Source organism: Phaethon lepturus, unplaced genomic scaffold, assembly GCF_000687285.1.
Source record: "Phaethon lepturus isolate BGI_N335 unplaced genomic scaffold, ASM68728v1 scaffold5334, whole genome shotgun sequence".
NCBI classification, from domain to species: Eukaryota; Metazoa; Chordata; class Aves; order Phaethontiformes; family Phaethontidae; genus Phaethon; species Phaethon lepturus.
This window is the reverse complement of record NW_010536831.1, coordinates 2529-13213: the sequence shown is the minus strand read 5'-3', so window position 1 is coordinate 13213 and position 10685 is coordinate 2529. Positions and strand designations below refer to the sequence as shown.

The 10685-nt window shown below is 42.3% G+C and overlaps 1 protein-coding gene across 1 annotated transcript in view; it reads right to left on the bottom strand.

The window, feature by feature from the left end:
* Window positions 1-1355: 1355 nt before the first annotated feature.
* LOC104620146 (high affinity cAMP-specific and IBMX-insensitive 3',5'-cyclic phosphodiesterase 8B) overlaps window positions 1356-10685 on the bottom strand; it is a gene marked incomplete at its 5' end in the record, with an annotated part of 11300 nt that continues 1970 nt past the window's right edge. The window contains 6 exons of the mRNA XM_010286275.1: window positions 1356-1468; window positions 2004-2133; window positions 3700-3867; window positions 6765-6900; window positions 7898-8115; window positions 9069-9267. Of these exons, the coding sequence (XP_010284577.1) occupies window positions 1356-1468; window positions 2004-2133; window positions 3700-3867; window positions 6765-6900; window positions 7898-8115; window positions 9069-9267 (964 nt within the window). The remainder of the gene's footprint in view (window positions 1469-2003; window positions 2134-3699; window positions 3868-6764; window positions 6901-7897; window positions 8116-9068; window positions 9268-10685) is intronic.

Genomic DNA, 10685 nt, shown 5'->3' with positions numbered 1-10685 from the left:
TTCCCCCCCCCCCCCCCCCCCCCCCCCCCGCCCTTCACTGGGTTCAATTCTTGATACAGCACAGGGAGGTAAAGACTACTTCTCAAGACCTTTCCTTTTAATGAGTAGTGGACTGCTGCTTCTACTGCAGCCACAGTTTTGATGCTCTTGCTTGCAGCCTGGAGTGCACAGTGTTAAAAATCAGCAGTTCTGCCAATATTTATTAACTGAATAGTCTGAGAATAGTCTAAAATTTGAACTCATGTCCATGTTCTGCATGTGTTTAAAATGAGATCTACAAAAATACACATTTGTGCTTTGGAAGCTTTAGCATAAATTTTTTTATCTTAAAACTAATGAAAAACTATGTTTGATTTCTAAATTATTTACATCTTTTGAAATATTTTTTACACCACAAAACAAACAGCATTTTATTAGGAGGGAGAAAGCAGTACAAATTGTAATGCTATTATTACAAATTATAACCTGGAAACTTTTTTAAAAAGCGACAAGTTCATCCTAGAAGTAAGTAGCACAATATATGGACTTACCATAAAATTTAGATCAATTTAATAAAGTTGGTGACTATGCGTATAAACACCAGTTTATAAAAAAGGATGTTGATCAAGTGCCACAAGGGTTTTTGTGTAAAGCTTGACAAAACATTACATGATAACATCTCTAAGATGGCAGAGAAACATGTCTAAGATGGCACCAACTATACAGAACATGCTTATTTTCTTGCATTATATGACCAATTTTAAGGGCGTTTGACTCCTACCCTGATTTTAAATGGAAAAGAATGGGTGGTACTCTTAGAGTTTCTGTAGTAAGTAAAGGTTTTTTTAAATGGTGCAGGGTGTTTTTTACTGTATCCAATTATTAAGGTTTACTTGTAATACTGTGCATGTTCTCTTTAGAACTATGGTTCAGAGAGCTGAAGAATATTGATAGAATTGGAGCAAGTTTATGCTAGCTGAGTGGGAAGTTTTTATGCTTACTTATCAACCTATTCTTACTCCACTGGTGACTAGATTACCCCTCTATCTGAGAAACAATTGCGTGAAGTGTTAGTGAATGTGTTGTATCAGTTACAAGACTTGACAAATACATATTCAGTATTAGAAACTAGTTTCAGCAGTACATTTTCTGTCACAAAATCTTATTTCCAAAGAGCACGTATTCATCTGTGGATTATGTAGCCTTTTTGAAAACATTTTTCTGTAGGATTCAGAGAAGCTTAAGTGATGAATAAAAATACTTCTTGCCACACAGTCTTAATTTCGCTGGAAAGGAAACACCATGCCTCTTGTAGCCAACTCAGTGATTCACAGTGAAACTGGTAGATCAAGAGGTCTGTTTTTCTTGCCTTAGTGTTAGTTGTTTTCTGATGGGAGCCTGAGACTCTTGCACTTTAACTCATCCAGTGTTTTCCAGTGTTTGTAATTATTAGCCAAGTGTTGCATTAAAACAGGCAGATGCGCAAATGCTGAAATGAAGAGGAACAGCCGTTGTACTATGATACAGAACAGACAGAAGAACAGCCCAGCTTCATCTGAAATTGGCATTCTCCTACTCTTTTGTTCCTTCAGCTGTAAACTAATGCTAAAAGGGGAAAAGTTTTTTTCTGTCTGTTTCTCTTTCAAGCAAATCCCTTTCTTAATGTATGACAACTCTACTAAGTTACGCTAACAGGTAACCCCTGCGGTCTCAGTTTCTGCTACTCAGAAGAAATACATTGCTAATGGAAAAAGACCTAGATGAAGAAAAGCTTAGTTTTAAGCCATTACTCCTTCCTTCTTTACACAGATTGTCTGGTAAGTGCTCAGCTTTCATAAAGCTGGTGGTGTGTGCAGTGAAATGGGCTTCAGTAGCATCATTGCTTAGATCCCATGCTGTACTGCTTATATATTGGGTACTGCCCCTGAAAAAAAAGGACTCAAGGCAAGTTTGAGGTTATTCATTTTAGTCTGTAGAAATCTCTGCCTCAGAACAAGGGGGAAAAAAAAAGCAGAAGTACTTACCATCCCACGCATTGAACATATCTGTTATAAAATAATCAATGAAGGAAATTTGAGACTTGGGGATGCTGCAGGTGTTTCTATCAAATACTGGCATTACAACAGGCAGACCCTGTCTCTTCTCTTCATCAGTCTAAGAAAACAAAACTCCAGTTAGTCCCTAGAGCTTTGCTGGCTTTCATGCTGGAGTAACAAAGGCCAGGGGATTAGACGAAATGCAGTAGGAGATTTGAGACAAACCTTAGAAGCCCTGAGGTGAGATGCCTTAGTTTCATGTGCTTTATTTCATCTGGAACAGGGACTGAAATCAACATCTTTTCCCTTTCACAAGTATGCTGTTAACTGTAGTGCTGTGATTGGTCTTAACTCCGACGAGACAGAACGTTCTAGTCTGGTGATTAGGGCACACCAGCTAAAAATGGAAAATGTGGTTGCAGAGTCCTTTAGCAGAGGACAGGTTTGATCTCTCCACATCTCTAGTGGCTCTTTCAAACCATTTGTCTTCTAAGTAAGAGGGATGTTGCTGTTGCAACTTTCTCTGATTCTATTGGATTATAAGATGAATAGAAGTAAGGGTATGCCCCCTTTAACTTTGTGCCCACAACTGGAAGAGGGCTGCTTTTGTTGTGCTCAGTGTGATGGAGGCGCCAATCATCTCAGTAGTCTTAAAATGTTTTTTTCTAATTAAATTCTAAGTAGTATAGGCAGCACCTAATGCTGGTATTGGCAGCAGCCCAGCCCCCCAAATTACCAGGTGAGGAGAATGAAGAGCAGAACAGTTCTCAGCAGCTCACATTGATGCAGGTAGGATAGTACCTGAGATATAGACTGGCAATTTAAAGCTAGTACATGATACCTTGACTGCTAGGGAGGTAAAACCGAAATGATCCTTGATCTTACCTAGGAAGTCATCAAATTTCTGCGCTATGATTAAAATGAAATCAAGCATTAACAACTATTTTCTTTCAGTAATAACTGTTACATATATGATCTGGATTTGGATGGTAGGCGTGGCAGCTTTTCTGTCTCTCCAGTTGTAGCTTCTGATTTCCACACCATTAGTGGCAAACAAAAGGTAAGAATCTATCAGTTGTTCACGGAGAGGAGTGTTTCACTTTCAGGAAGGTGGTGTATTTGTGGTAGAAAAACTGAGTATTAAGAAAGGAAATTGAGCTTCCAGTTCTGTCCAGAGAGATCCCATGTGATAAGCATTAACACTGCCCACATGCCTGCAGTACTGGCCTGCTACGTCATCTGCCTACCGACAATAGTTCGGGTGCCATCTCAGAAGAGAAGGGGCCAGCCTCATGATTCAGTTGAGGGCTTTGTCAGGCATGGATCTTCATGCTGTCTTTCAGGGAAGGTGTTGGGACTAGAAGCTAGAATCGTGACAGTCTTGAATTTCAGCCAATTAAATTGACTAAGGTTAGCCAAATCATTTTGCTTTGGCCAGAGAAAACTGAAAGTGTAAAACCTTCTTTCCACCATTCGGTACCACAAGCTTCATGGTAAGAAAACTAGCTAACTTTGACTGGGGTGGATTTTTCAGCATGAAAGTGAGGGACCAGTTCTGACTGGGGACAAAAAGTGTACTTCTGGACTCTGTGGTGATGCCAGGCAGACCTCGTGTGGAACAGCACACCAGCTGACGTGTGCTTTCTTACATAACATAATAGTCAAATTATAAAAATACACATACCTGTGCAAAATACTCCTCTGAAATCCTCCCTGCCCATTCGATGCATAGCTCTAGGGGGCGACATGGATTTGCTACATCCGCACATTTGATCATCATGCGCTTGATCAGTGTCTGGTTATCTGGGAAATTCTTTATATTGGCTGTACATTCACAGTCGCTGCCTTCGCTCTGCAAAAGAGAGGTGGTTACAGGGGCCAGTAGCCAGCATCCCCGCTAGCAGGCGTGAGGGCATCCTTACCAGCTCTGTTGCACTTGGGCAGTAAGCAGGCACCCAGCCTGACACCTTCTGATTTCACGCAGCCACCAGGAATTTGGAGGAGGAAGTGATGTCTGATAACTGCAGCCTCGCTAAGGAACTAATGGTAGCCCTGTTACATATGACAGTGATGGAGATTCTCACAATTAGTAGTAAAGTTTATGGGGTGGGGATGGTAGGGAGCTGCTTCATTTAGGTGAGTGTCCAGAGTTTGGTTTTTATTCCTAGGTGGGAAAACTGAGGCAGGCACAGGGGGGTGAACTGACTTGCATAACTGACTGTTTCTTTTACAGGCAGAAAAGCAGGTCTGTGCCATTCAGTTCCAGTACGTTTGCAAATAAAACTGCCTTCTTTGTGCCAGATTTTGCACCCTTGGCCTGGAATACTTTTTGGTCTTAGTTACCAGCTGGAATGAAAACTCAGATAGTCTATGAGATTAACGGTAGGAAAGTGCAGCAGTGGTGGACTGACTGCAGAAAATCTGTGCTTGCTAGGCAGTAAAATACCAAACTGCTTTTTGACCGCTCTGGAGAGCGGTCAGAGGGGGCACAGTGATCGTTAACAAGTCTGCTGTGGCATCATCTTCTGAGTCTTGAACAGTTTAGAAGGGCACAGGTGTATTATGTTCCTTATTGAGTGATAAAAAGCCTCCACCTCAGCTTACCATAGCATTAACACTATTTTCAAAATAATACATTTGTGTAATTATGGCCTCCCTTCACTGCTAAATTCAAGTCTGGAATCAAAAAGTGAAACATTAAAAACTTTTTACCACCACGGCTAAATTAATGTCTTTGTGGTTTATGGGGAGATATTTTGCAATGACTCTTGCCAATTCAGACATTAATCTTCTAACTTTATGTTTAGCAGTTGTGTTTTTTTTTTTTTTTCCCAGCATGGGCAGCCCAGCAAAGAGCTGCCAAATTAGCCCTGCTCCTTAACTGCTGTTCAAGATAAAAATAGGAAGAGGCACCATTAACAATAAGGAACAGAACAACCTAATACTGGGGAAAAAAACAAGTCTGTATTACAAGTGGTTCTGTGCTCCACTTCTTTTATTGCTCTCTAACTCTTGTACATTTTAAAATAGCCTCTGCTATAAACCAGTAAGATAAAGGAGAGCGAGTCAAAGAAAATGTTTTCTGTAGGTTAGAAAGGCTGATTGCAGTACAATGTACGGAGAGCATTTAAAAGCTCTTTAGTAAGTAAGTAAGTGCTGGAAGAAAGGCATTCATGGGATAAAAGGAAGATTCCCAGAAACGTGTTTAGCACTTGGAAATACTGTGGTTTCAGTGAGGCTTTTGACTCTCAATCCTACAGGCCAGTGTGGGGATGCCAGAAAACTAATGAGATCTTAAAAGGGTGGAGATGGAGGAAACATTTCAGAAAAACACTTAAGCTGTCAGAGGGAGAAATGAAGCACCGTGAGAAGCCACATTTGCCAGTGACACCTCAGAGGGCTTTTTTAGAAATTGGTGGAGCAAGCTGCTATCTGGCCCACATGTAAGTACAGAAAAACCTGAGAGGGGTTAGTTCCACACCGCCCACCGAAGTGGACCTACCTCTCCTCTGGGCTTTGATCTAAACTAGGATCCCCAACTGTCCTGGCTTAGCTCATGCCATGAGAGCAAACCCATGAAACACGGTGCCAGGCGCTGTCCTGGGAGCGCAGTGCAGAGACAGTGATAGGGGCCCCCAGCGGTGCCCAAACCACGTCCCTCTGTGCCTTGGGACTTCTGGCACTGAAGATGATCTGGCTAATTCAGACCTAGTGCCGTGTCCAGTGAGCACTCCAGAGCTTGGAAGCGCTGGGGAGTACAGTGAAAAGCATTCACAGATCCTGTGAAGTTCAGCAGCGTTTGTGATTTCCAGCTCAAACTGTTGGGAGAACAGACCTCAGCGGTCCCTAGAAGCAGGTCAGTTCAACTGATGTAATACTGTCCCTAAAGTCACAAACCCTACCGGCCCTGACTGGTTTCTGCACCCATGACAGTCTGCAGTGCAAAAAGTCCAGTTGTGGACAACTGGCAGAAGTTACTTTTTTTTATTTTTAATATCACTGACCTTCAAGATTTTTTTCCCCAATGTTTCTAACAAAGCACTATTTTTGCTAAGCTGTGATAAGATGGTCTTTGCTTAGGTGAGTAACGCTGCCCTGGAGAACCCTGTTGGGCACTGAGTGCTCAACCTCAGGAGGCAACAAGGGAAGGTAAAGAGGAGGCTGGGAACCTCGGAGGTGGCTTGTGAAATAGAACCTGGCTGGTGATGGAGCAGTAGGGTGTATAACTGACAGGAATAAAGGCCCGGACATCTCTTGGTACCATCAGGGATGGGGATGGGGTGGAGAGGTTTCATGAAGCAATGGAGTTATTCCTTGTGGATTGAAGGCTCCAGATTACATAGACACAAAACCATCAGGGCAGGTTCCTCAGTTACCATCCCCAGCATTAGGCGTATCCCACTGTTTGGAGGCAGGACTGAAGGCACAAGTGCCAAACCTGGCTCCACACACAGAATTTTGCATGTACAAAAAAGCACCCATCCGTATGCTTTGTGAACATCAGATGGCTTTGAAACCAAGACTTATAAAACAAAAGTGTTTAAATGAGCTAAGGGCAGAGCCCGACATAGAAAACAAGAAAATAAAATTATTTTTTTACACTTTTAGGTGTGAGGTCACAAATCCAATTGTGTGGGGCATTACCACAGTGCAAATTAATAAAATGTGAATGAAAATGGTACTTAAAGTTACCATCTTGGAAGAACTTCACTGAAATGTCTGAAGGCATAAAGTCCTGGAAGCACTTACATGTGAGCTGATCTCCTCAGATGCCATTGGCTTGTTGATGCTGTTCACAAATTTGTTCACGTGCTCAAAGTGCTTTGTCATCTCTGTTGCCAAAACCATATCAATAATGGCCTGTCGCAACGTCCAGTAGTGATTTCTAGGAAAGAAAAGCAGTTCTTACTCACAAGCCTGCCAGACTGACCTCTGTCCTTTCCTTGTCCCTGCCCAGGCAGCACTGGAAAAAAACTGTTTGGGGGCTCATCCACATGAGCTGGCACCTTCAGAGTTATGAATGGTCTAGGGTTGGAGGCATGGACCAGATCATGCTTCTCCAGGTTCCTCCAACTCTTGAGTTCCTGTATTGCCTTTTTTTTCTGTTATTTTTACTTAATGAAAACAAATGCCCTAAATTCAATAAAAATTTACAATTCAATTTCATAATGCTGTAACACTAAGACACCTTCTCCAGGAATGGAACCAACACATTTCCATCTCACTGTATTTTAGCTTGGCACTTGGATCTCAGGTTTTTCAAAAACCAATAGTGTTACGGGGGGTAGACCAACTCATTACCTGTTTGGGGTCAGGCCCTTTCAGATCCCTTTCTCTCCCACCCTGTCATTGCAAAAGCTAGGCTGTTGCAATAGGAACTCCCAGGCTACGTGCTCAGCAGCAGAGTGCCTCCAACTCTCCCAGAGCTTCAGCTTCCTCAGCTACCATCCAGTAGCTACCCCTTTCCACCCCATGTGAATGTAGTAGTGCCAGGAAGGATAGGGCCGTGTGTAGACACAGCACACAGTGTCTGTTTGGGTGGAAACATTTCGTCCAAAAAAATAGATTTCCAGGCTCCTGCAACAAAAAGGCAGTGAGGTCAAGATGCAGCCTTGAGGCTGCCAATTAGACCATGCCAATACAATCCATAAAAGATTATCAAACATCTCTATATGCTTCCAAAAAATACAAATTAGAGGACAGAGGGACAATTAAAGCCTTTTTAAAACTCATGTCTACATAGGATTCTGAAAGAGGTTAAATATTTGTCTGTATTCAAATTATATATTCTGTTTTAGAGGGTAGGCTCTCAATCTGCCCCAAACTAAAATCCCCAAACAAGCAATCTACACATGCACATTCCCCTTCTCCAGCACACTCACCTATCAATATTCTTGAAAATGTTGCATTTGCTGTCTTTAGTTGTAAGCTGAAACGCCAGTGCTGTGTGATGACTCTCTAATACAGCTGTATCGTTGTAAAGGACAGCTAATTCACTGCCTGCATTGCACAGGAAAGAGTTCGTCCGTCCAGGGTGGTCTACATCATGGATGGTGGCAGCTATTAATGCAGCCACCTCATCTAAATGGTCAAGGCTTCCCTACAGTAAGAGAGAAAAAGTACAACATGGCACAAAAAATGACAGTAAATAATTTCTGATCATTTCCAGGTACCCACAAATATGCAAGTGTAAGCTTAAGTGCAGGGATTCTACCTCCTTGCAATTGTTTTCCACTCACTGCCCCCACAGGTTACCTACTCCAAAACTCCCCCTCCCACCCCTACCCAAATCCTCTTGTCCTTAATGTCCTTTTACTGTGCTGTCACCTAAGCACTATCTTTGCATTAAATCCTATAATGGTGGATGGATCCTCTAGTGGTATCCTTCCACTTTGTGTGCTTGCCTGACTGACTCCGTACTGACTCTGCTGCTACACAGCTTGTGTGTTTTAGGATATGATGGGTTAGAGTATTTCAGCTGGAAGGGACCTATAACGATCATCTAGTCCAACTGCCTGACCACTTCAGGGCTGACCGAAAGTTAAAGCATGTTGTTAAGGGCATTGTCCCAATACCCCTTAAACACTGACAGGTTTTGGGCATCGACCACCTCTCCAGGAAGCCTGTTCCAGTGTTTGGCCACCCTCTTGGCAAAGAAGGGCTTCCTTATGTCCAGTCTGAACCTTCCCAGCGCAGCTTTGAACCATTCCCACACATCCTATTGCTGGATACTCAGAAGAAGAGATCAACACTTCCTGCTCCTTTATTAAGAGCTGTTACTAATAGCCAGTTACTAAGCAATAGAAAAGAGCCAGTTTTTTACCCCCTTTTGTTGCTATTAAAAATATAAATTCCTCACTCATATAAACAAGTTTAGAGAAACTGTGTGGGCCTGCAGGCATCACAGGAAAAGACTTCACAGGCAGAACACCTTTATGAAGCCAGGACCATTATTTAAGTAAACATCAGACTTTTGAGTGACACACATGAAATAAAGCGCACATAAAGCACACCGAAGTCCTAGCCCAAAGGACTGCTTGGTGATGGCTATACCTTAACTTTCTCCTTCCCAAGAAAGAAGGCAGTAGCATGTAGGACATCTGCCGCGTGCGTGGAGTTGTGATATGAGTTGGAGGAGTGGTAGTTGGCTTCAATCACCTGCAGCCACGCTCGCAGCGTTGCTTCCGAACAGTTTAAAAACTCGGAGACCCTGAACCGGGCAAAAACTTTTAAGCCCAAATACACTAACGGCCTGAAAAACAATAGAAGAAAAAAGCACCACTATGAAATAGGAACTTCTGACTTTCTGAAGAGCGATGGTTTTGGCAAAGAAACCAACAAGACCTTAAAAGTAAAAGGGGAGGGGGAAATGTTAAACATTTTTAAATTGCACATCTATAACCTCTCAAAAGCCTGGCGAAGTTACTAATTATTACATCTAACATCCTTTCAGTCATTATTTCAATATGTTTTGTAGAAATGGTGCCGTTCCACCAGACTTTCACCAATTCTTGTGGCTTCAGAAAAAATTCTTAAAAGCTCAGGTCTTTTGTGTTTTTAGTATCTGGTGATCAATCAAAAATACATTTTTTTCGTGAGGAGAAAAAGCAGGCTTTGAACATGACATGGGCACATCCCAAAGTCTAAAAAGCCCTAAGACAAAAGAAGTAAAATTTTACTGTTTCAAATAATCTTGTGACTTCAGGGCATCCAGATTTCTACTTCTTGACTATTTCAAATTGTCAATGTGCAAAGTATATTGATGCTTCTCAGAGCAGCTCTCCGCATCAGGTTATTTCCTGTGAACTCTTTGAGCTTTAGGAGGACTGGGTCACTTTCTAGAGCTGAGGCAGGAGTCTGCCATCGGTAAACGCCAATTGAATTCCAGATGCGTGCGTGTGCGCGCATGCGCACGTGTGTGCATGTGTAGGGGGTTCATGTCTAAAATGGAACTCCTGAACTCTCACGCAGAAGCCTGCTGCTTTCTTGCTTCAAGTAGTATGGGCTGGACTAAACAGAAGTGGCATGTCCTGAAAACTACTAGCAGTGATCTCTCTGCTGAAGAGGGAATTTGAGGTCTCGTGAACGTAGTGCTGGAGGAGGCCAGTGATGAGCTTGTGTGTGAAACAGTAAGTAGGGTAAAACCTCCGATCTTGTAGGTTCTTAAATCCAAATCCACTCTGTGTTGTCTTTTACTCTGTGTTGCCTGTGACAGAGTCATACCTATGAGTCACATTTTCACTCCTGCAAGATGATCTACAGTGCTCCTGAGCTGAGAAAGGCATAACCAAAAGCCAACATCTGCAAATTAAAACCAGGCAAATGCAAATTCCAAAAATGGCCCTTTTCTTCAAACAGAGTACAAGAGACCTGGTTCTTCAAACAGAGTACAAGAGACCTGGTAATCTTTGAAATTCTTTTGCACCGCGGAATGAAAATCACTTTTCTCTGTGGATGACGTTTATTTTTGTGGTCTACGTGACCTCAAAACTATCGGCATCTTCTTTCATTATAAGCTTTAAAATCTCAGGCTCTTGATCCTATCACTGCTTTATCCTCCATCCCAGTTTTTTATCCCTATAATCAAAACCCACAGTTGCCTTAGAGCTTCTTAAATCATAGGATGATTTAGGTGAGGGAGGGGAGAGGCTTTTTTTTTTTTCTTTCAGA